General features: G+C 39.6%; 1 protein-coding gene across 1 annotated transcript; it reads left to right on the top strand.

Moving 5' to 3' along the window:
• The first annotated feature begins 1905 nt into the window (after positions 1–1905).
• tmem240a (transmembrane protein 240a) lies at positions 1906–26240 on the top strand. The gene is made up of 4 exons (XM_060936977.1): positions 1906–1974; positions 2338–2444; positions 12828–13036; positions 26021–26240. The coding sequence occupies exons 1-4, from the start codon at positions 1918–1920 to the stop codon at positions 26173–26175; spliced, it is 528 nt and encodes a 175-aa protein (XP_060792960.1). The 5' UTR covers positions 1906–1917; the 3' UTR covers positions 26176–26240.
• The last annotated feature ends 1299 nt before the right edge of the window (positions 26241–27539 follow it).

The raw sequence follows: 27539 nt of genomic DNA, 5'->3' as shown, positions 1-27539 counted from the left end.
GAAACAAGGTCACCATGGTACACATTTATGATGTACAGAAATCCACTTCATAAATCCCTTTCCCCCCTCCCAATCTTAATGGTTCTGTACATCATAGACACAATGTCTGTGATTTGATTATTTGCTGTAAAAGAAGGTCTTGGTGGCCATGGAGTATTTTTAAGTTAGCCTGTAATCATTCAGTCTTCTGCTCCTCCTCTAAGTACGAGCAGCATGATTCCTGATTCAATAGGTCACTATTAGCACTTGATACAATTACCAGTTTTGACTACTATGTGAAACTATATGAGGAAGTCCCCACGATTGCACAACATCTAGGAAGGCAAGCAATAGAACATCTGCTTACATCTGTCAGATAGCAATACTTAAAAAATTGTCACTCAAAAGAGGTATTTAGAATATTTATTTATTTATTTACTTATTTACATATTTCAGTTCTCTCAGTTCCCTCCCAGGCTCAGCTGTAAACATTCAAAGGTGGGAGTGTGTAGTCTATCACATAATTCAGAGAGATACAAAGTGTACTATTAGAGAGAGAGAGAGAGAGAGAGAGAGAGAGAGAGAACTGCATCATGCAGTAAATCTTGATTGTAGCTGCTGTCCAGAGTGCTGAAGTGGTCGTGTTTTTGTCTGCAAAAAGGGTCACTGACCTTCAGGAAACGTAGCATATCTGTGAATGTTTGGACATTTCAGAAATGATATTTTTAATCGTGATAAAGAACAGTACTGAAAATAGTATGCATAAAATGTAATTTAGCAATTCTTCAACTGGCCCTGCACAAACCTTGCGGTGCCATACTTGGGGGGAAGAATCTACAGGACTGAAACAGTGAATCTCTGACATTTTTTACGTGTTTTTAGTCAGTCACTGAAACACTGAGCATCCTATGCAGCGGTCTTACTGAATACCAGAGCAAAGGAGGCGAGGCTACACATGCACACTCCACTACAGACCGACTGAAATGGCGCAATATGAACTGCAGAGTGGGCGGATGGAGCAGGTTAAAGCTGTGTGGTCTTCCTGTATAGGACATGTCTTTACAGCTAAAAACCCACACAAGCCGTTTCATTATTTCAATGTGATTTGCAAGTCCGAGCAAATGAATAAGATATAATTTGCCACCTCTTAGTCACCTCTGTAGGCTACTCACACATCCCCCGCCTTCTCTCTCTCTCTCTCTCTCTCTCTCTCTCTCTCTCTCACACACACACACACACACACACATATCGCTTAAAATGCTCCTTGCTATCACGACGGCTGAAATAGGACTGTACAATCATGAGTGTGGCTCCGGGTGTGTGGTTGATGCAGATGCTCTGGAAGTGAAGGAGGCTGAATCAGGAACGGTCTTGTCTTAGTGTCGCCTGTCTTATCAAGCAAGATCAATGTTGGACCGGGATCATGGTGCATCAGTACGCTTTTTCTCCACAACTTGATCAACTTGCATTTGATATGGAGTGAAAGACGGACATGGATTAGTAGGACGTGGAATCAACCAGGCGCTTTCTTAAGAAGCAGCATTCCAAGCCAGATCTGTGTTTGTGTGTGTGGGAGAAAACCTCTAGAGCTCTTACTAATCGTCGGTGGGAAATTTTCAACGGTGCTGGAGCGCAGCGTGGAAGGAGTCGGTGCTCAAAATCAGTCCGGAACCTCAAGCAAATTTAAGGCTCGGTTCAGCGCAGTGCTAAATGGAGAGGACAATAAAACCGTGGGTAGGCTAATACAGGGGGTTTTGGTGAGACCGGGCCACTCTCAGGATTGAGAGGCAGGTGCATTAACGGCGCATCCATGAGCCTCTTCTCCCGGGACAGACTCTTTTAGCACTGTATGTTTAGTGTTTTAAACATACAGCTCTGGTGAAAAAGCCAGGCTCCCTGGGTTGAAAGAGCTCAAGAGCGGCGCATTTGGAAGTTTGGATGCATATGATCACAACCACCATGATTTTTATGATCCTTGGTGCTTCTGTTGTAATGGTAGGTAAGAAATACGCACCGTTACGCATCTCCATAAACAATGTCAATTGTTAAGTTGAGGGGCGAGAAAACAAAAAAAAAAATCATTTGAGAGCGCACCAGAAAGTCGAGGCGCATATAGACCGAGGAAAGTCCATTCACAACCTTGATAAATGCACAGGAATAATAATAATAATAATAATAATAATAATAATAATAATAATAATAATAATAATAATAATAAACAGCTCGACCCGGTTATTGCCTGAGAAAATAATTCTATTAGTAGGCTATATAGCTATCCATTAGTACTTTGCTCATAATAGCAGATTGGTGCTATAGTGTTGTCATGATGTCCAGCTTGACTCGAGTGCTTCATTGCAGGCGATAGCGTGTTTAATGGACATGAACGCGCTGCTGGACCGCTTTCACAACTACATCCTACCGCATTTACGAGGGGAGGACCGCGTCTGCCACTGCAACTGTGGAAGGTAAAAAAAAAAAAGCTCATTAATGATTTATTTTATTACAGAAGCCTTGTCATCAGTCGCCTTTAATAGTCGTTTCTCATCTATTAAAACAGAGCAGGGGCCTTTGAGGATTCCTTATACTGCCTACCTACCATTTTTCATACCTCCCAAAGGACACCCCCCCCCCCCCCCCCCCCCCCCATCAATCTAAATGTAGCACATATATCCATACATGGATGCCTGACAGCTTATAGGCCTCATATTCATCTGATCTGGTTGTGCGATGATTAAACGATTGGTTGGCATATTAACAGGACTGAGCTGCTATCTGTCAGTGTCGGTGTCGTTTTAGGGGATTGGTGCTTGCTTTGTGCATATCGAGCTGCGTGTTTCTCCAAAGCACAACCATATGTTATGCACATAGTAGGCTACGTAGTTCCTTTAATCGCCTGGTGCGTTCGCGTTCGCCACATTGCGCAACGTGGAGGGAGCCTTCATCTTTCTTGTGTGTGTATATATACACACACACACCTATAGAGAGAGAGGCTCCGTAATTAGCCTACTGAATGAAATCGAACGTCCATAGATGGATGAAGAAGGTGCAGAAAGATAGAACATGCAATTGGCATGACACGGATTCCTCCACAGACGTGTGGTGATAGTCATAGTCAGACAGAAATAAAGACACCAAACTGGAATTTTCTTTAGTGCTGAGATGGTACCATCAAGGGTACATCTTTGGTATCTTTCGCAAGTATTTTTCACCCATGAATGTGCATGTAAGTGTACCTATTTAGCTTTATAATAAAGTGCATCATTGGTTCCAGTGAAGGAAAATTGTAATGCTACAACAACTGTGTGGTTCCAACTTTGTGGCAACAGTTTGAGGATGGTCAGGTGTCGACAAACTTTTGGCCATATAATGCTGCAACATTATATGAGCCAGTTATTTAAAGGTATGAGATATATACTAAAGGTACAAAAGGCATACTCTTGGTGGCACCACCCGAACAACAAGTAGGAGTACAGTTTTGTACCTTTGTTTCTGAGTGTGTGTATATAAATAAGGTGCTACATTATATGGCCAAACATTTGTGGACACCTACCATCATCCTCATAAGTGCCGGAAACTCTTGCCCAAACTTCCCCAAACTGTTGCCACAAAGTTGGAACCATGTAATTGTCTAGAATATATTTGAATGCTGTTGCATTACAATTTTCTGCACTAGAACTAAGGGGCCTAAACCTGTTCCAGCACAGCAAGGCCCCTGTACACAAAACAAGGTCCATAAAAATATGGCTTGCCAAGGTTGGAGTGGAAGAACTCAAGTGGCCTGCACAACACCCTGACTTCAACACCTTTGGGATAAATGTCTGGGCTGAATGGACTAATCCCCACAGCCACATTCCAAAATCTATCATGGAAAGCCTTCCCAGAAGAGTAGAGGTTATTGTTACAGGAAAGGGGGACTAAATCTGGAATTAACTGTTCAGAAAGCACACATGAGTGTGATTCTCAGGTGTCCAAAAACTTTTGTCCACATAGTGTATATCTGAATGGCTGCTTAGTGGGAATGTTTAATTCAATATGACCAGTTACTTAACATTGTTATGTCTGTAGACTAATTGACTGAATTCCGTGTTAAGTGCCCTGTATTCTCTACCCAAGGGTACCGAATCAGGTCAGCCTAAAATTATTCTCAACTTTGACCTGCTAATTGTGCTTTCTGCACAACAGCATAGCTGATCTGTTGACTGAAATCATGCCACACACCCTGTATAATCCACTATGAAATTTCAGGGATGATTCCTGCAAAGGTTCTTTATGTTACTTGTTATAATGTCATTCTGATATGATATTCCACATTCAAAAGTGTATACTAGTGATATTTCAGTAATATAGAAACAGTTAATGTAAATAGGTCAAGGGATATTAGTCAGTAAAAATACTGGGACTTTTGAGATTGCGTCCCATTTTCTTAAAAGCAGTGTAAAGTTAAGATTATCTTAACTGGTGTAGTGAAAGTGTTTAATGTGATTCTCACGCAACCATTTAGTGATGATCTCTAAATGAGTTTCTAGAATCTCAGGTTTATCTAGAGCTTATGAAACTTTATTGTAAATACACTTCGTCCCTGACCTAGTAGTACTAGTGTGGCATCATTCATTCATTCATTCATTCATTCATTCATTCATTCATTCATTCTCAGTAATCACAGCTAACAGAAGATCTGAAGAACTACATGTTGCATTCAGACACATGAGATACATTTTACAGCTTAGAATCTCTCATTTCCAACCATATCATAACTTTTTTATTTTCATTAATTTATTTTTCTTGAGTAAGCACTTTATCTTAGTCAGAGTCTATCTTGAGAACACTGAACATCAGGTGGCACAGTGGTAGGACAGTGGTTAACGCTGTCACCTCGGGTGGCACAGTGGTTAACCTCACACCAAGAAGTTTCTGAGTTCGAATCTCACAGCCGACAGGGGCCTTTCTGTGTGGAGTTTGTATGTTCTTGCATGGGTTTCCTCTGGGTGCTCTGGTTTCCCTCCACAGTTCAAAGACATGTAGATTAGGTACAATGGGGGCCACTGTAATTGGCACAAGCTGTTGTGGTTTCCCAGCCATAATGTTTGTACATATATATCTCACAATGGCAAAACGCTTAAATTAAATTAAACATGAGTCAGGAATACACCCTGAATTGGACACCAGTGCATCACAGATCCAAAACACACATTTACACACTCATTCACACTTGGATGCAACTAAGTGTAGACAGTCCACTTACTGACATGTTTTTGGGAGGCGGGAAGATACCGGAGGACCTGGAATAAAGCCATATGGACAATAAGGGGAACATGCAAAACTATGCACAGACAGTAACATAAACTCAGGGTCCTGGGGACCCTGGAGCTATGAGGTGGCAACACTACCCACTCCATCAACATGCCATGAGCAATTAATTATTTGGCCACTGTTCCCCCCTCATTTGTGAAATGTAAAGCAACACACAGTGTGTACTCAGTTTTATTAAAGTAGTATCAAGCAGCTGCAAGACATACAATTAACCTACTTCTTTTTGCATTATAATCTGGAATAACCTTTAAATAATGGTCTTAGTAACCAGATATTTTGTGCCTGCGGTACAGGAAACCATAATTGCTAGGCTTTAAGTAAAATATTTAAATAATGTTGGCTGGTGTTGAGTAGTATATCAGATACTCCATTCAGCTAGAATGATATTGAATGAGTCAAAGACAAGTTCAATATCATGTTAGCTGAATGGAATATATCTGATATACCACGAAAAAAAGCCAGACAATATTATTATTATTATTATAATACATATACAATCCTTTCGGGTGTTCAACGTGTCTTTCTCTTTCAAAATTCTCTCAAAATCTTCTGTATTTAACAAAGCAAACCTGGTGACCATGTTTGTTTACAAATTGTCACAGTCGCTTACTAGCATGAAAGTTTTACGTCTCCGATATCATGTTATCTTGACAACCATGCAATATCCATCCATTATCCATAACCACTTATCCTGTGCAGGGTCGCGGGAAAGCTGGAGCCTACCCCAGCTGACTATGGGCAAGAGGTGGGGTACACCCTGGACAAGTTGCCAGGTCATTGCAGGGCTTGCACATAGAGACACACAACCATTCCCACTCATGGTCAATTTAGAGCCACCAATTAACCTAAACTGCATGTCTTTGGACTGTGGGGGAAACTGGAGTACCCGGAGGAAACCCACACAGACACAGGGAGAACATGCAAACTCCACACAGAAAGACCCCCGTCGGCCACTGGGCTCGAACCCAGAACCTTCTTCTTGTGAGGTGACAGTGCTAACCACTACACCACCGTGCCGCCCCACCATGCAATATCGTAAACCATATTCAACGCTTATTCTCCATTGGGTAGAGTGACGTAATACACGTAGGATAAGCGATATGCTAACAATATTGCATGCTATCAAACCAAATTAATGAAACTTGCTAGAAGGGAATAGAATACATGTTTTTATTCCATTGAAAAAGTGTCCTGTAGGTATAATAATCAACAATATTACATTTGTTTCCTGTTCATGCCACATAGACACCACAAGAAAAAACATTTTATGTCCCACCTTGAACTCCCAGTATTCATCAGTGGATCTAGTCTTTTTCATTGTAGTAACTGAATAATTAATCATGACTAATGAATAATCTACTTTTAAATGAAGAACTGAACAATAATAAGTAGTATAATGGTTAAATATTAATAATTGTAGCTAAATGAGCACGTAAATGTGTGTGACTCCTGTCTTCATTACCAGAATTCCTGGGACAGTCTCAGACTCCACTACGACACAGTTGATAAAGTATCAACTGAAGATGGATGAATTAATTATCAGGAATTAAAAGCACCTATTTAGGGACAATTGATTTTGAAACATTGACCAACTGTATATATTTTGCACATATGTCCTTCACAGATATTTACTTAACCCATTTAATCCCATAGATCACAATTGTGACCACAATTTTTCCTCACATATTTATCTGTAGTATTAAAAAGCAATGCATTACATATCAGATGTTCATTTATAAAGCAAAGTTAAGATGTCTACAAGAGTTCAGGACAGGTCTCACATGATTGGGTAGTTTAGTCATGTGACCACACACATTTATTTCTTGGTACTGCCACCTTGATAGAAAGATGGCATCAAAGCTCAGTAAGTTTTTTCAGTTAATTTTTGAATAGCTCATCAATTATTTTATAATTTTTTGCACACATCGTCATGAAAGGGTTATTTATACAGACATGTTGAAATGATATCAATACATTGTTTATTCTAGGCGGCATGGTGGTGTAGTGGTTAGCACTGTTGTTTCACAGCAAGAAAGTTCTGGGTTCAAGCCCAGTGGCTGACGGGGGCCTTTCTGTGTGGAGTTTGCATGTTCTCCTCGTGTCTGCGTGGGTTTCCTCTGAGTGCTCCGGTTTCCCCCACAGTCCAAAGACATGCAGGTTAGGTTAATTGGTGGCTCTAAATTGACCGTCGGTGTGAATGTGAACGTGAATGGTTGTTTGTCTCTATGTGTCAGCCCTGCGATGACCTGGCAACTTGTCCAGGGTGTACCCCGCCTCTCGCCCATAGTCAGCTGGGGTAGGCTCCAGCTTGCCAGCGACCCTGCACACGATAAGTGGTTACAGATAATGGATGGGTGGATGGTTTATTCTGTTGTCAGACTGCAGATAAATGGAGACAGTCACAATTGTAACCAGTAGTATAGCACAGGGAGTGTTTGTTCCCTATATGTTACTCTGTGTTATTCTTATGAGCTCTCTTCCAGACTGACCTTAAGTCAAGTTTTGGATTTACTTGAGAGAAATGATCCAGGGCCTGCAATTTGCAATATAGCCGTGGTCCCAAAGACAGAGAAGGATGCAACTGAAAGTGACTGTGACAGCGATGCATCTGACATGGATTTTACTGGAGATTCAGCTCACCTACTGTCAAGAATCTTGAAATCCACTGCAGAACTCTTTGGATCTGATACATTTGAGGACACTGAAACTGTCTGTGAGGACCAACCAAATCTCACAATCCAAACAAGAAGTCTAAAAAAAACCCTTGCTTTATTATCTTCTTCATTGTCACCTTCAGATGCTACTACTGCCACCATACCAATGTCTTTGGCAGACAGTATCCCTCAGCTGATTAAAAGGAAAAACAAGAGTAGGTGTTTCAGGAAGTCCAAAAAAGCAACAGAAAGCAATTTACCTGACTACACTGTGTAGAAACCAACAGCAGCACACTGTCTTAAAGTAACAAATGAAATCAATTCAATGTGTTTTTAACAATGTACCCAACATCTCTGAGAGCTTACCGTAGAAATGTCAAATCACTACTCTGTTCAAACCAAATACAAACCCCTTAATTGAAGCATGGAGGAACTGCTGGTGTTCTATGATGTACTCCTCACTTTTGGACATATTACTGTTCCATGCCAGCATTTGCTCTGGTCGCTAAATGGTGATGTCCATAGCAACAGCATCTCCAATGCTATGAGGAGAAATAGATTTGATGAACTCATAGCTTCCATCCATGTTGTGGACAACACAAAGTGCAAAAATGACCCCTTCTTCAAGGTGAAGCCAGTCTTTCAGGAGCTCAATAGCTCATACAAAATCCTGCCATTCAGTGAGTAGTAGTTGATGAGAGCATGATTCCCTACTATGGGTGCCACAGGTACAAACAGTTCATAAAGGGACAGCCAATCCGCTATGGCTATAAGGTTTGGAGCCTGGTGTCCTCAATGGGTTACCTCTACCACATGGAGCCTTATGCTATTCTTCCAGATACCAGGCTAGGTCAAGGGCTCAGCATAGTGCTGGGTTTGGCTAAACAAGCTGGTGTTCCAGGAGGATGCAAATTCACATACGACGACCTCTTCACCACATTATCCCTGATTGATGAGATGACAAAGCGAGGATAGGGATGCACTGGGACCATGCGGCAAACCCATTTGTGCCATTCAAGCTAATGACAGAATTCCAGAAGTTACCAAGGGCCTCCACTGAAGTTCTCTCTGAAGGAAAAAAGCTACTGATGAGGTGGTGGGACAACAGTGTGGTCAGTGTTGCAACCAATGTGAAAAATGGCGACACTGAGGTACCAGTTAAGAGATGGAACAAGGAAAGAAAGGTTGTATGACTATCTCCAGCAACCTCAAACAATCCACTCTTACAACCAGCAAATGGGAGGAGTAGCTCTACATGATATTCAGGTGTCCCATTACCACAACACCATAAGATCAAAAAAGTGGTGGTGGCCAGTTTATGCCTGGACTCTCCACAGTGCTGTGGTCAACAGCTGACTGTTCCACAGATATGTCATGAATGGCAACTATAACCTCTTAGGATTTCAGTGAGTAGTCGCCCAAAGTCTCCTGCAAAACTTTGGTACTGCACCAAAAGGTCATGGGAGGCCATCCTCAATGTCAGCTGCTGTGACTGATATAGCCTTTATTTAATATAATTTCTGTCATGTTTGTCATCATTTTATTTGATTATTTGTGCCATACAGCTGCATAGGAATGCTATATTGTCCTTTTTTAAACTCATCTCATCTCATTATCTCTAGCCGCTTTATCCTTCTACAGGGTCGCAGGCAAGCTGGAGCCTATCCCAGCTGACTACGGGCGAAAGGCGGGGTACACCCTGGACAAGTCGCCAGGTTATCACAGGGCTGACACATAGACACAGACAACCATTCACACTCACATTCACACCTACGGTCAATTTAGAGTCACCAGTTAACCTAACCTGCATGTCTTTGGACTGTGGGGGAAACCGGAGCACCCGGAGGAAACCCACGCGGACACGGGGAGAACATGCAAACTCCACACAGAAAGGCCCTCGCCGGCCCCGGGGCTCGAACCCAAGACCTTCTTGCTGTGAGGCGACAGCGCTAACCACTACACCACCGTGCCGCCCCCTTTTTTAAACTGAACCAGAAAATGTTTATTTTTTGTTAATTTTGTTAATGATTTTACAAACTAACAAACCATTAGTAATTAGTTTAAAGTCTGGGTCAAAAATGAAATGAGAATGTTTTATTACATCGACCTAGGCTGTGTCCGAAATAACTCACTCATTCACTACTCCTTACTCACTATCTAGGGAATTCTATATAGAGGACTATATAGTGAACTCAGTGGTAAAATGAAAAAAAAAAAAGCACTTTCGGACACGACTTCGCCATGCAGTTATTTATGTCATTACTTTCGCACAATTAAAAAGTGCCAACTCAGTCGGCTGGTGGGTTTTCAAAATAATAAATACAAGCATGTGTTTTTGTGATAAATCCATATTATACTGAGTGTATTTCCCAAATGAATAAATACAAAGTACTTTGTGTTTTCTGCATCTTTCAGTTCTTTTAAAACAAGGCTGAATACTTTCTTCTTTATTGCTGCCTTTTATTAAATCAAATTTGAGGCTTTTGATGAAAAGTAGATAAAGAGAACCCAGTTAAATAAATGAGACAAAAATATTATACTTGGTCATTTATTTGTTGAGGAAAATGAGCCAATATTATATATCTGTGAGTGGCAAAAGTATGTGAACCTTTGCTTTCAGTATCTGGTGTGACCCCCTTGTGCAGCAATAACTGCAACTAAACGTTTCCGATAACTGTTGATCAGTCCTGCACACCGGCTTGGAGGAATTTTAGCCCATTCCTCCAAACAGAACAGCTTCAACTCCGGGATGCTGGTGGGTTTCCTCACATGAACTGCTCGCTTCAGGTCCTTCCACAACATTTCGATTGGATTAAGGTCAGGACTTTGACTTGGCCATTCCAAAACATTAACTTTATTCTTCTTTAACCATTCTTTGGTAGAACGACTTATGTGCTTAGGGTTGTTGTCTTGCTGCATGACCCACCTTCTCTTGAGATTCAGTTCATGGACAGATGTCCTGACATTTTCCTTTAGAATTGGCTGGTATAATTCAGAATTCATTCTTCCATTAATGATGGCAAGCCGTCCTGGCCCAGATGCAGCAAAACAGGTCCAAACCATGATACTACCACCACCATGTTTCACAGATGGGATAAGGTTCTTATGCTGGAATGCAGTGTTTTCCTTTCTCCAAACATAACGCTTCTCATTTCAACCAAAAAGTTCTATTTTGGTCTCATCCATCCACAAAACATTTTTCCAATAGCCTTCTGGCTTGTCCACGTGATCTTTAGCAAACTGCAGACAAGCAGCAATGTTCTTTTTGGAGAGCAGTGGCTTTCTCCTTGCAACCCTGCCATGCACACCATTGTTGTTCAGTGTTCTCCTGATGGTGGACTCATGAACATTAACGTTAGTCAATGTGAGAGAGGCCTTCAGTTGCTTAGAAGTTACCCTGGGGTCCTTTGTGACCTCACCAACTATTATACGCCTTGTTCTTGGAGTGATCTTTGTTGGTCTACCACTCCTGGGGAGGGTAACAATGGTCTTGAATTTCTTCCATTTGTACACAATCTGTCTGACTGTGGATTGGTGGAGTCCAAACTCTTTAGAGATGGTTTTATAACCTTTTTCAGCCTGATGAGCATCAACAATGCTTTTTCTGAGGTCCTCAGAAATCTCCTTTGTTTGTGCCATGATACACTTCCACAAACATGTGTTGTGAAGATCAGACTTTGATAGATCCCTGTTCTTTAAATAAAACAGGATGCCCACTCACTCCTCATTGTCATCCCATTGATTGAAAACACCTGACTTTAATTTCACCTTCAAATTAACTGCTCATCCCAGAGGTTCACATACTTTTGCCACTCACAGATATGTAACACTGGATGATTTTCCTCAATAAATAAATGACCAAATATAATATTTTTGTCTCATTTGTTTAACTGGGTTCTCTTTATCTACTTTTAGGACTTGTGTGAAAATCTGATGATGTTTTCAGTCATATTTATACAGAAATATAGAAAATTCTAAAGGGTTCACAAACTTCCAAGCACCACTGTAATATGGACATAATACTACAGTTGTGGAATAGGGCTATTTACTGTATTTTTATTATTTATTATTTGATCTCAAATACATTAAGGAGGCAAGAAATTGCACTAATTAACTTTTGACGAGGCACCTGCTAATTGAAAAGCATTCCAGGTGACTACCTCATGAAGCTGGTTAAGATAATGTCAATAGTATGTAAAGCCTCATCAAGGTAAACGGTGGCAACTTTGACTAAGGTCCATTCTTATTTTATTTTGTACATTACATACATGGCCCATTGGCCCATGCTTTTTACTTTTTTTTTCCCTTTTTTTATTTGTATACATCAATATATATTTTTCCTATAGGTTTTTTAAAAATACTTTTATTGCACTCTGTTTTTTGTTACTGTCTATTCCTGACTCTTCTACCAGTGAACTGCTGAAATATGTAAATTTCCCCATGAGGAATGAATAAAGTTTTATCTAATCTTATCTTTGAAGAATCTAAAATATAAAAATTTTATTTTAACACTTTTTTACACATAATTCCAGATACGTTCCAGACGTTATTTCATAGTTTTGATATCTTCAGTATTGTTCTACTACGTATAATATAGTCAAAATACAGAAAAACCTCTGACTGAAGAAGTGTGTCCAAACCTCTGACTGGTACTCTACATGACATGACATAGCTAGTTATATTACAGTGTGTATGTCTTCTAAAGTAGTGTTTTTTTAATCAAAGGGATCTATTTAACCCCATACAATTCTGACTTTAGTTTTGCATCATAAAGCATATTATAATAACTTAATGAATTATTTGCCAGCTTTTTAGTTACTGGGGTGACTCTTAGACCAGTGCACTCTTCAAACTCCAACCCTTTATATTTTCTTTCTCTCTCAGGCACCACGTGCATTATGTAATTCCATATGATGGGGACCATTCATTGGTGGACTCATCAGAGAACTACTTTGTGAGTGACAGTGTGACCAAACAGGAGATGGACCTCATGCTGGGGCTGTTGCTGGGCTTCTGCATCAGCTGGCTATTGCTGTGGTTGGATGGAGCGTTACACTGTGCAGTGCGGGCCTGGAGAGCCAGCCGCTACTATGGTGAGTGTAAAGGAGCCAAGTGCTGCATACGTATATCAATATAATGACTAAAGGGTGCATGTCCATCAATGTACTGTATATGGTGCAGGATGCTTACTGTGCTCTCTCTCTCATATATATATATATATATATATGAGAGAGCACAGTAAGCATCCTGCACCATATATATATATGGGCGGCACGGTGGTGTAGTGGTTAGCGCTGTCGCCTCACAGCAAGAAGGTCCTGGGTTCGAGCCCCGGGGCCGGCGAGGGCCTTTCTGTGCGGAGTTTGCATGTTCTCCCCGTGTCCGCGTGGGTTTCCTCCGGGTGCTCCGGTTTCCCCCACAGTCCAAAGACATGCAGGTTAGGTTAACTGGTGACTCTAAATTGACCGTAGGTGTGAGTGTGAATGGTTGTCTGTGTCTATGTGTCAGCCCTGTGATGACCTGGCGACTTGTCCAGGGTGTACCCCGCCTTTCGCCCGTAGTCAGCTGGGATAGGCTCCAGCTTGCCTGCGACCCTGTAGAAGGATAAAGCGGCTAGAGATAATGAGATGAGATGAGATGAATGAATTTTCACTACAGTGTTGGGAGATGAACTAATGCTGAAGAAGATGTGTGCAGAACTGTATGAGAAACAGGCGGTTTTAATCAATGACCTGTTTCTCAATAGCAGTGTTATTTTTACCTTTAGAGAGATAGGAGTCACAGTGACATTAAGTCTTCCTTCTTACCTCTCTGTGGCACTTTTGAAAAGGAAAAAAGTGCCATGTTCAATTGATTTCATGACATGCTTTTACATAAATACACATATCAAAAAGTGAAATATTCTCTCATGGGGATCTTTAGATCTGACTGAATTTCAAGACAGTATTCATATATAATCTGGGAATAATAATATGTTTGAAATTAACCTTAGACTTACATTTGGTTTACATATGCATATACAATTTTTTTTAAACCCTTGTCATGATAATGTATTAGCTTGCTATTTGGGCTTTGTAGTATGAAAGAAACACCTCAAAATGTGACTTACCTCCTTGTAAATTGTCCTTGACTGCACACTGTAAAAAAAAATAGTTGAGAATACTTGAAATTTCAAGGCAACAGTCTGCATTAAGAATTTTATGTTTTGCCAATGATGTGCCCATGATAATCCAAACTATGATAAAACTGTTATCTTTATTAAGAATTCTTAATTAAGTCAATTTTCAATTCCTCATTTTGCCAACATAGATTTCTCTTTTTGCTGAACAGTGGCATTCACAGTAGTGCAAAAAGGCAATTGAGGTTATCACAATTTTTTTTTTTTAGATTTTTTTGGGGCTTTTTTCACCTCTATTTGGATAGGACAGTGTAGAGACAGGAAATGAGCAGGAGAGAGAGAGAGACGGGGAGGGATTGGGAAATGACCTCGGGTCGGAACCGAACCCGGGTCCCCGGATTTATGGTATGGCGCCTTATCCACCTGAGCCACAACGCCCCCGAGGTTATCACAATTTATCATTAAACTATACATGCCTTTTTTCATTGTTCTACACAATTACAAAACTTCAATATTGAAATAAAGTTTTTAAAACCCACATCATGGGTATAGCATCGTGGCTCAGGTAGATAAGGCGCCATACCATAAATCCGGGGACCCGGGTTCGATTCCGACCCGAGGTAATTTCCCGATCCCTCCCCGTCCCTCTCTCCCACTCATTTCCTGTCTCTACACTGTCCTATCCAAATAAAGGTGAAAAAAGCCCCCCCAAAAAGTCTGATAACCTCAATTGCCTTTTTGTACTACTGTGAATGCCACTGTTCAGCAAAAAGAGAAATCTATGTTGGCAGAATGAGGAATTGAAAATTGACTTAATTAAGAATTCTTAATAAAGATAACAGTTTTATCATAGTTTGGATTATCATGGGCCACTAGTCAATATTGAAAATTTGAAGCTTTTAGTTTGTATTATTTCTTCCATCTATTTGTTGTTGGGGTTTGGCATTCGTGGTGGATGGCAAACTAAGAATTTCATTGTGCAGGAGGACATGTTCTTTGGCAAAACATAAAATTCTTAATGCAGACTGTTGCCTTGAAATTTCAAGTATTCTCAACTATTCTTTTTTTACAGTGTGTTTACATTTGTACGTTTGCACACTACTGCCCTTTTTCGCTGCTACGTTCTATCATTGCCTTATTTTTGTATTATACTGCCTATTTTACACTATTTTACCTTTATTTTGTACTATATTACTTTTATTTTGTATTATACTGCTTTTATTTTGCACTATATTGCTTTTAGTTTGTATTATTTCTTCCATCTATTTGTTGTTGGGGTTTGGCATTCGTGGTGGATGGCAAACTAAGAATTTCATTGTGCAGGAGGACATGTTCTTTACTGTGCATATGACAATAAACACTTTGAATTTGAATTTAAGACAGTTCACATAAGATGGAATCCTGAAGGAGAACAGGCCTGAGTTTCCCAAAAGCACTAAGCATAAAGATCATTGTTAAATGGTAAAGCAAGCAGCACAATGAACACTCTCTCTCCTAGTTAAGATGGTCTTAGCATTAAGAGGCTTTTGGGAAACCCACTGCAGATTGATGAATACTCTGTTTGAATACCTTGACAATTCTTGATCAGTAAAGTGTGGCACAGTATGTCACAGATGAAAAACTTTTGTTAGCTAAGTTTTGTTACCTAAATGTCAGCTAGGAACAGTAATTTTTACAGTTGGTTTTCTATGCCATGTCTAAAGTGTGTTCTATGACATGAATATATGACTATAAACCTTTTTTTAACCAGTAAACTACATGATTTCATGACTGTAGCCTAGATTTTCTGATGAAAATGACCAAGAAGTTTTAATATTATATACAGTACCTGTCAAAAGTTTGGACACCCCTACTCATTCATAGGTTTTTCTGTATTTTGACTATTTTCTACATTGCAGAACAATACTGAAGATATCAAAACTATGAAATAACGTATGGAACATATATGGAATTATGTAGTAAACAAAAAAGTGTTTAAAAAAACAAAATATGTTTCATATTTTAGATTTTTCAAAGTAGCCACTGTTTCCCTTGATGCCGCTTTGCACACTATTGGCATTATCTTAACCAGTTAATTAGTGGACTTAATGTGTATGAGGTCAAACAGTAAATAGTAAATAATAAAAATACAGTAAACAGCCCTATTTGGACAACTGTATTAATCCATATTATATCAAGAATCTCTCAACTAAGTAAAGAGAAATGACATCCATCATTAAGACATGAAGTGACTTTTAATTAATAATAATAAAGAAAAACCACTGAATTAGAAGGTGTGTCCAAACTTTTGCCTAGTACTCTCGGTTAACAGATTTGACTAAAAGGCTTGGTTGTTCTTACATGATTGGTATTTATGAGTATCTTCATAAAGCAGTGAGATATATCCATGATTTACAGTATATTCCTGTTATGACACTTGTACATATGTAGGTTATATACTGTAGAAGAAAGTACCGGTATGTTTCCTATATTGCTGTCATAGTTATGTTGCTGTGAAGAGTACAATTTCAGTCAGTGTAACTAAAACACTAAACAGCCTAGCAGTTGTATGTTATAGTCACCTGGGCCACTGAGGAACAGAGATTTATACTGTATGTAGTGAGTGGAAATGAAAGTGCTTCTTTCAAAAGAAAATGCTTTATTCTTTCATCAGTCATAAGTTATCATGTGCAGATGGCAGTTAAAAAGATGGCAGAATAAAAACAATAGGAAAACAAAAACAAAAAAAAGTTGGTGTATTCATATGCATATGCACTATACAGTAGTTCTTGAAAGTTTGTGAACCCTTTAGAATTTTCTATATTTCTGCAAAAATATGACCTAAAACAGCATCAGATTTTCACACAAGTCCTAAAAGTAGATAAAAAGAACCCAGTTAAACAAATGAGACAAAAAATATTATACTTGGTCATTTATTTATTGAGGAAAATTATCAAATATTATACATCTGTGAGTGGCAAAAGTATGTGAACCTCTAGGATTAGCAATTAATTTGAAGGTGAAATTAGAGTCAGGTGTTTTCAATCAGTGGGATGACAATCAGGTGTGAGTGGCCACCCTGTTTTATTTAAAGAACAGGGATCTATCAAAGTCTGATCTTCACAATGCATGTTTGTGGAAGTGTATCATGGCACGAACAAAGGAGATTTCTGAGGACCTCAGAAAAAAGCATTGTTGATGCTCATCAGGCTGAAAAAGGTTATAAAACCATCTCTAAAGAGTTTGGACTCCACCAATCCACAGTCAGACAGATTGTGTACAAATAGAGGAAATTCAAGACCATTGTTACCCTCCCCAGGAGTGGTAGACCAACAAAGATCACTCCAAGAACAAGGCGTATAATAGTCGGTGAGGTCACAAAGGACCCCAGGGTAACTTCTAAGCAACTGAAGGCCTTTCTCACATTGGCTAACGTTAATGTTCATGAGTCCACCATCAGGAGAACACTGAACAACAATGGTGTGCATGGCAGGGTTGCAAGGAAAAAGCCACTGCTCTCCAAAAAGAACATTGCTGCTCGTCTGCAGTTTGCTAAAGATCACGTGGACAAGCCAGAAGGCTATTGGAAAAATGTTTTGTGGACGGATGAGACCAAAACAGAACTTTTTGGTTTAAATGAGAAGTGTTATGTTTGGTGAAAGGAAAAGATTGCATTCCAGCATAAGAACCTTATCCCATCTGTGAAACATGGTGATGGTAGTATCATGGCTTGGGTCTGTTTTGCTGCATCTGGGCCAGGACAGCTTGCCATCATTGATGGAACAATGAATTCTGAATTATACCAGCAAATTCTAAAGGAAAATGTCAGGATATCTGTCCATGAACCGAATATCAAGAGAAAGTGGGTCATGCAGCAAGACAACGACCCAAAGCACACAAGTTGTTCTACCAAAGAATGGTTAAAGAATAAAGTGAATGTTTTGGAATGGCCAAGTCAAAGTCCTGACCTTAATCCAATTGAAATGTTGTGGAAGGACCTGAAGCGAGCAGTTCATGTGAGGAAACACACCAACATCCCAGAGTTGAAGCTGTTCTGTATGGAAGAATGGGCTAAAATTCCTCCAAGCCGGTGTGCAGGACTGATCAACAGTTACCAGAAATGTTTAGTTACAGTTATTGCTGCACAAGGGGGTCACACCACATACTGATAGCAAAAGTTCATATACTTTTGCCACTCACAGATATGTAATATTGGCTCATTTTCCTCAACAAATAAATGACCAAGTATAATATTTTTGTCTCATTTGTTTAACTGGGTTCTTTTTATCTACTTTTAGGACATCTGATGATGTTTTATTTATGCAGAAATATAGAAAATTCTAAAGGGTTCACAAACTTTCAAGAACCACTGTATGTTACCTGTTACCTCTCCTTATATTTACTCTTTGGAGGGTGAACAAAGGAAGATGTTTTCTCAAAGAAAGAGAAGACATAAGGGGAGGAGATGAGCAATGTACTGTTTAATGAATTGCAAATTTCTGAATAATTTGCCTGTTCATATAAAGGTCATATAAATTCTTCTGAAGATTAAGGTTAAGATTATGAACGGGGTTAGTGTTTGTACCATTTCTGATAACCTCATTTGTGAGAAATGTAATACAGTCCAACCACATCATCTTTTCTGAATTCATATGATTTTTTTTTTTAAATGAAATCAGGCTAAACCAGCGTTTCTCAACCTTTTTTCAGTCACGGCACCCTTCAGAAGTATGCAAATTCTCAAGGCACCCCCATATAAAATATACACAGTCACGCTGACCCCAGCAGTGACGACGTGACATGGGAAAGGGGGCTGTGAGACAAATTTTGATGATGCATGAGGCGGCGATGATCTGCATTAGTGTAACTATCGTTTTTTGGAATTTTAATTCATTTTATTTATTTCAATGTTAGAATATATAATTTTTTGACGGCACCCCTAACGAAGCCAGACGGCACCCCAGGGTGCTGCAGCACCCCGGTTGAGAAAGGCTGGGCTAAACAACCCATGCTGTAATAAGCAGCATAGCTTGAATAACACTGTTATACAGTAAGTGTCAGTGGTGGTTGGTGGTATTTAAAGTAGAGGAAGCACAGTACAAGCATAAAAAAAGACTTTTCCAAAATCAGGTCAAAAACATTAGCAGTGTCTGCTATGTCACGCTAAAAATGCAACTAAGCTGCTACTAGCTAGCTAAATTTCACTGAGGATGGTAGCTGACCTTATAAATAAATTTTAAAAATGTCAAAAGGAATACAAATAATCAAACATAAATGTATACTTACAATTTATTTACAAATTGCAATGATAGTAAAATTGTTAGGGGTTACGTTACTCAACTGACCAACTACTGCAGTTCTGAGCACTCTGCAAGTCTGACTGGGGCTCATATGTTTAACTTTGAGATGGTCATCATGGTCATTACTGTTTCAGTAATTTGACAGGTCTTTAAGAGGTCTCCCAATGATCATATAGAGAAGCCATGTATCTGGGCAGGACAAAAATACATTTATTAAAAGAGTGCACCGTGTTAAGTTTTGATCTGTCTGTATCGAAGAAGATTGAATTGACAAAGTATGATCTAGGAATGTAGACTTGTACCGCTTAAGAAATTCTGCCTCATGGATCAATCCGGGAGCAAACAGTCACTGACACAGACATAGCTGCTTAGAAATGTTTTTCCGTTTATTGTAGGACAAACATGAGTATGCATATTCACATTCAAGAGTGTGTGATTGGATGATGATGATTTAACTGATGAAGCAAAGTTATCGATGTATAACGTAAATGGGTGATAAAGCATTACACTGGCTGAGACTACACTACTGTATGAAAGAAGAGAAACATTATGTACCATTACATCGCCCGTCAGGATCATAGTCTTATGAAAAGAAGAAAGACATTACTAGTCAACATCACTTTCATTAAGCAGAGAGCAGAATGTGTGAGCGAAGATAAATCTCAAGGATTTCTCATCTCATTATCTCTAGCCGCTTTATCCTTCTACAGGGTCGCAGGCAAGCTGGAGCCTATCCCAACTGACTACGGGCGAAAGGCAGGGTACACCCTGGACAAGTCGCCAGGTCATCACAGGGCTGACACATAGACACAGACAACCATTCACACTCACATTCACACCTACGGTCAATTTAGAGTCACCAGTTAACCTAACCTGCATGTCTTTGGACGAAACCGGAGCACCCGGAGGAAACCCACGCGGACACGGGGAGAACATGCAAACTCTGCACAGAAAGGCCCTCGCCGGCCACGGGGCTCGAACCTCGGGCCACGGGGACCTTCTTATTGTGAGGCGACAGCGCTAACCACTACACCACCGTGCCGCCCTAAATCTCAAGGATTTAACTAACCAAAATAAGTAGCAATCAGAACAGCCTATAGCAGTTCCAAGCATGCCAAACATATATCTCTATCACACTGTCCAATAAACAATGAGATATACTATATTTCTCAAAGAAAACCCACCCACTCACACACTAACACTCATTGAAGCCATGGACAAGACCAAACATGACACATTAGATTCAAGCTTTCAAGTGATCACTAATTTATGCTTCATTAAAACAAAGTGTACTTGAATCTGCCATAGGATTCCATTGGAGCTGTGTGGAGGCATGTCTATGGGCTTCTACAGATATTTTCACACAGGCTGCGCTTTCCAACCAAAACAGGCTGCGTTACATGAACAAACTGCACGATACTGCAGTGAGATATCTAATATTTAAAAATATTGAATTTCACCCAGAATGAGGAATAATATAGACACATTGGCAAACATTTTGTTGCTACATTTTAATGAAATTTCAGAGGAAGTCAGGTTTCCCATGTAGATTAAAGCAATTGTGTGCAATATGTACAGTGGTGCTTGAAAGTTTGTGAATCCTTTAGAATTTTCTATATTTCTGCATAAATATGACCTAAAACATCATCAGATTTTCACACAAGTCCTAAAAGTAGATAAAGAGAACCCAGTTAAACAAATGAGACAAAAATATTATACTTGGTCATTTATTTATTGAGGGCGGCATGGTGGTGTAGTGGTTAGTGCTGTTGCCTCAAGCAAGAAGGTCCGGGTTCGAGCCCCGTGGCCGACGAGGGCCTTTCTGTGCGGAGTTTGCATGTTCTCCCCGTGTCCGCGTGGGTTTCCTCCGGGTGCTCCGGTTTCCCCCACAGTCCAAAGACATGAAGGTTAGGTTAACTGGTGACTCTAAATTGACCGTAGGTGTGAATGGTTGTCTGTGTCTATGTGTCGGCCCTGTGATGACCTGGTGACTTGTCCAGGCTGTACCCCGCCTTTCGCCCGTAGTCAGCTGGGATAGGCTCCAGCTTGCCTGCGACCCTGTAGAACAAGATAAAGTGGCTAGAGATAATGAGATGAGATTTATTTATTGAGGAAAATGATCCAATATTACATATCTGTGAGTGGCAAAAGGATGTGAACCTTTGCTTTCAGTATCTGGTGTGACCCCCTTGTGCAGCAATAACTGCAACTGCGGTAAACATTTCTGGTAACTGTTGATCAGTCCTGCACACTGGCTTGGAGGAATTTTAGCCCATTCCTCCGTACAGAACAGCTTCAACTCTGGGATGTTGGTGGGTTTTCTCACATGAACTGCTCGCTTCAGGTCCTTCCACAACATTTCGATTGGATTAAGGTCAAAACTTTGACTTGGCCATTCCAAAACATTAACTTTATTCTTCTTTAACCATTCTTTAGTAGAATGACTTGTGTGATTAGGCTCATTGACTGGCTGCATGACCCACCTTCTCTTGAGAGTCGGATCATGGACAGATGTCCTGACATTTTCCTTTGGAATTCACTGGTATAATTCAGAATTCATTGTTCCATCAACGATGGCAAGCCGTCCTGGCCCAGATGCAGCAAAACAGGCCCAAACCATGATACTACCACCACCATGTTTCACAGATGGGATAAGGTTCTTCTGCTGGAATGCAGTGTTTTCCTTTCTCCAAACATAACGCTTCTCATTTAAACCAAAAAATTCTATTTTGGTCTCATCCATCCACAAAACATTTTTTCAATAGCCTTCTGGCTTGTCTACGTGATCTTTAGCAAACTGCAGATGAGCAACAATGTTCTTTTTGGAGAGCAGTGGCTTTCTCCTTGCAACCCTGCCATGCACACCATTGTTGTTCAATGTTCTTCTAATGGTGGACTCATGAACATTAACATTAGCCAATGTGAGAGAAGCCTTCAGTTGCTTAGAAGTTACCCTGGGGTCCTTTGTGACCTCACCAACTATTACACACCTTGCTCTTGGAGTGATCTTTGTTGGTCGACCACTCCTGGGGAGGGTAACAATGGTCTTGAATTTCCTCCCTTTGTACACAATCTGTCTGACTGTGGATTGGTGGAGTCCAAACTCTTTAGAGATGGTTTTGTAACCTTTTCCAGCCTGATGAGCATCAACAATGCTTTTTCTGAGGTCTTCAGGAATCTCCTTTGTTTGCGCCATGATACACTTCCACAGACGTCTTGGGAAGATCAGACTTTGATAGATCCCTGTTCTTTAAATAAAACAGGGTGCCCACTCACACCTGATTGTCATCCCATTGATTGAAAACACCTGACTCTAATTTCACCTTCAAATTAACTGCTAATCCTAGAGGTTCACATCCTTTTGCCACTCACAGATATGTAATCATTTTCCTCAATAAATAAATGACCAAGTATAATATTTTTGTCTCATTTGTTTAACTGGGTTCTCTTTATCTACTTTTAGGACTTGTGTGAAAATCTGATGATGTGTTAGGTCATATTTATGCAGAAATATAGAAAATTCTAAAGGGTTCACAAACTTCCAAGCACCACTGTAGAGTCTATATAGTTAAACATGGGCGCAACTCACATTAAAAAAAAAGTCCTGGATGTTTTTTCTCAGTAGTGGTACGGTATGGCTTAAAATAGCAACCATTAAAATGGGATGACGTTTCTGTCTGCATAGAAGAAAAAATATTTCTATAAATGGTTGAAGCTAATGAAAAGTAGTGGGGATGCCCCTGTAGTGGAGCTCTCCAAGGCTTTCCACGATGCTGATGGCAGGTCAACCTCATTTAGCCTTTCTGAGATGCGGAGTGAAGGTGAGGTTTGAAGGGAGAGGGGGAACGACATGCTCATATCCCCATTCACACTCATGAGCTCTCACTCTCACACACACACACACACACACACACACACACACACACACACACACACACACACACATTTTCTCTCCCTCCGGTCCCTCTGCACGCTCCTGCTTCGTGAGAGCTATAAATAGAAAGAGAGCAGCTGGAAAGAGAAGGCAAGCAACAGGGAGACATGTGTGAGTGAGCACCCTCCACGATTCCCCCCCCCCATACATACACACACACACACACACACACAGAGCATAGAGTGATACACATTGAATTTATTTATTTATTTATTTATTTATTTTTGCTTCCAGCTCTCCCATTCTCTAATTCCATTTCTCCCCCACCCATTCCTCCACTCTCCACCTTTCACCTTCATCCATTCACCATTTTGCGTTTTGCTTCCCATGTGAACAATCTGGCCGCTTCTGGTTTTTTATTGTAAGTATTTTAGCAATTTAAAAATGCAAATATGAATGTATGGGCCAGTGACTTGGAACTAATGTCTCCTATCCCAGTTTTTCCAGAGCCTCTATTGTTTTGCCTCCACACCATCATCTGATTATCAATGAGATTAAAATTATGTGTGTTGATTGGCGCTTGGGGTTTTGTTACAAATACTGATTTAAAATGGCCCTTTATTTATTCACTCCTTCTGGATACCCTTCACAGCAGTCCTTGTGGATAGCATACCCTTAGATTGCTATAAATATCTACCCCCCTCCTCCTTCCAGCAGTGCAGACTGATCTCTCTCTCTCTCTGTATGTGTGTTACTTGTATATCACATATGAGCATGTTGTGATCAGATGCTGTTTTCCAGTGATAGCAAAACTAAATATGTCAGTATGTCGTTTAAAATGTCTACTCAATCAATAACCTTCATAAAAGACCAAAGAATTGATCATGGTAAAATGCCTGTAGGGTGAATGAGCGTATGAATGTTTATCCCCTGTGATGGACTGATGTTTCATCCAGGGTGTATTCCAGGCTATCTCCCAGTGTTCCTGAGATAGGCTCTTGATTCACGGTGGCCCTGATCAAGACAAAGTGATTACTGAATATGACTGAATTCAATCTGCTGTAGCAATCGTGTAGCAATGGACTATTTATAACTTGTTTATAACTGTATGTACTATTTATAACTTGTTTTTTACACACACACACAATATATATATATATATATATATATATATATATGAGTGATTCCACGCTTATGGGTACTGAAATGGGGACATGAACTTATTCACCTAAAACCATTTCTTTTTTTACCATCAGGTCACAAAACATGTAATCTTTAATGAATGATATGTTAAAAGATAACTTTAATTTTCTGAGATGTAATAAAAACATATTTATATGCCAAAGTCAAGCCTATGAGTTCCAAAATGATGTCTGTTACATTACTTCTGTTACGATTGTCCATCTCACGTCTGTTACAAATTAATTACAATCTAGCTATATACCATGTTAATCTTATTGAAAGAATGTGTATGTTTATTCTACTACACATGTTTATTAATTATATTTGCTAAAACATCACCTTCCTATGTTTCAAAAAGTAATTCTACATTGTTAAAATTGAGAATATATATGTCCACAACACTTCTGTTACGTTCTGACTTTGGCATATAAATATGTTTTTATTACATCTCAGAAAATTAAAGTTATCTTTTAACATTTCATTCATTAAAGATTACATGTTTTGTGACCTGATGGTAAAAAAAGAAATGGTTTTAGGTGAATTTTTAAAAATAAGTTCATGTCCCCATTTCAGTACCCATAAGCATGGAATCACTCATATATATATATATATATATATATATATATATATATATATATATATATATATATATATATATATATATATATATATACTGTAAGTGTAGTTTACTTACTTACCTGATTACTTAGCTGTGTTTGGAATGTGATTTGGATTTTACTACCCCGTTACATCAACATGCTCATCATGCAGAACCAGACAAAAGTTTGGATACACCTTCTAATTCAATGTTTTTTCTTTATTTTTATTAATTAAAAGACACACCATGTCTTAAAGTAACGATGGATGTCGTTGAGCAGTTTTTGATATAATATGGATTACTACAGTTGTGAAATAGGGCTATTTACTGTATTTTTATTATTTGCTATTTACTGTTTGATCTCAAACACATTAAAAAGGCAAGAAATTGCACTAGTTAACTTTTGACGAGGCACCTGTTAATTGAAAAGCATTCCAGCTGACTACCTCATGAAGCTGGTTAAGATAATGCTAATAGTGTGCAAAGCGCCATCAAGGTAAACGGTGGCTACTTTGAAGAATTTGAAATATGAAACATATTTTGTTTTTTAAACACTTGTGTTTACCACATAATTCCGTATGTTATTTCATAGTTTTGATGTCTTCAGTATTGTTCTACGATGTAGAAAATAGTCAAAATACAGAAAAACCTATGAATGAGTAAGGGTGTCCAAACTTCTGACTGGTACTGCAAGTATGAAGAAAATCATTGTTTCAGAAAGTTTTATAAATCTGTAAATTTTAGTTCGGTTTGGCTTACCCACTTTAAGTGCCTTTAAAGGTTCTTAGCTTCCAAAAAGGGAATCACTGTGTGGTAGGGTCCAACTTACAGGATCTGTAAAGTTTCTTACAGAAGAACTTCTGATGTACCACTAACGGTTATTTGACTTCTCAGAGATAGAGACACCCAAATGAGGCTTGAAGTCTGCACTGGCCGAATAACTTTGTTTCTAAGGTATATAATATATGCAATGTAAGACTTTGGAAGTGCATGTTAATAATTTTTTTCCCTCATTTGCTTTCACAGACACACCGTCTTGGTCCTGGCTCCCACAGTTCTGCAACTTGCGGGATCTCCGTAGACGTACACAATTACGACAGCTGGAAGACTCCAGTGGAAACATGGTGCATATCAAGCAAAAGCTTTATCATAACGGTCATCCCAGCCCCCGTCACCTTTGACTCTGAACCACACTACCCCCATAACTGTCCCATTACTAAATGCTGCCTCAGAGACCCTCTTCAACAGTCCCACAACAGTCCAAGCCACCTTTTTGACTTTCTACAGATATTCGTTCCAATTCAATATTTGGGATTCCAAAAACTGAGACTCAAGAACAAAGAAATCATAACTTTTATGCACACACCATGTTTGTTGGCATGGTCAGGGAGGGGTAGGTTGGGGGCTGGTGGTGGTGCTGGTGCTGGTGGTGGTGTTGGTAACATTTTGAGGGTCTTTTTTCTGTACAGGTAATTTTTTAAATTCAATCGAGGCATGCACTTTTAAAGTTGGTGGGGGTGGGGGGGAACCAATACATGCAGTGTTAAATGGGGCAGCAAGACTGAACTGCGTCACTTCATTTTCTTTCTTTCTTTCTTTCTTTCTTTTTTTTGGTCATTTGTTTCATTGGAATGGATTTAGGAACCCATATGGGAGGGGGAAGGGATGATGATTGTGGTTTTGTGACAGCATAGTTCAAGATGATTGCTCATGTAAATAGTTCTACATATTGTTTTATGGGACTTAAGTCAGCACAGGGTTAGGGAATGTGAGAAATGAATAAAAATTTATGTGCCAGGAAAATAGAGTAACAGAGTGTGGAAAATAAAAAGACTAAAGCAGAAGTATGACATGAATCGTTTGACTGGATGAAAACACATCTCTGTAAAATAACAATTGACAGATTTGTTACTTAGTGAAATCAATGAATGTATTTAATTTTATCTGTATATAAAGGAGAGGGAGGGAAACATATGAGCAGCCAGGGTTCTTTGTGCTGTATCGAGTATGATTGGTTGAATAACAGAGTCTTCAGCACTTGCCTTGCCTTTCCTTGACTCTGTCCAGTAACCTTTACAGGTCTCCTTCTAAAAGACTCTAGTTAAATGAGTACATCTAGCCTGGCAGCAGAAAGAGCCCTGACCCACTTTCCCCTTCCTCTCCATCTCCAGACATTGCTGTTGTGAAGATGAAATGTCTGTTTTATTAAAAGTGCAGTTGAAGCACAACTGGGCCCTGTTGTGGAGAAGTGTTATTTCACAACACCTTTAGCAACAAAATTTCTCATTATCATTTCTCATGTCTAGGTTTGATGTCCCTGCCGAAATTGAAATGTGGCTATCCAGTTTACAGTCTCTGGGGCATTAAAATAATCAGATGCTATTCTAAACTACAAATACACAGATGTTTCCTGATAAATATGGCCTGTGAAAAATGACTGACTTAATTAAGGTGGCTTCATCGTCCGAGATGCTATGGTACACTGCCACACTCAGGCTCTCTGTCTCAGCAACGCTGTCAAGTTCGGTGTCCCTGTAAAGCATGT

Source organism: Neoarius graeffei, chromosome 13, assembly GCF_027579695.1.
Source record: "Neoarius graeffei isolate fNeoGra1 chromosome 13, fNeoGra1.pri, whole genome shotgun sequence".
In the NCBI taxonomy this organism is placed as follows: domain Eukaryota; kingdom Metazoa; phylum Chordata; class Actinopteri; order Siluriformes; family Ariidae; genus Neoarius; species Neoarius graeffei.
Note: the sequence above shows the minus strand (reverse complement) of the source record. Positions and strands in the feature narration are given on the sequence as shown.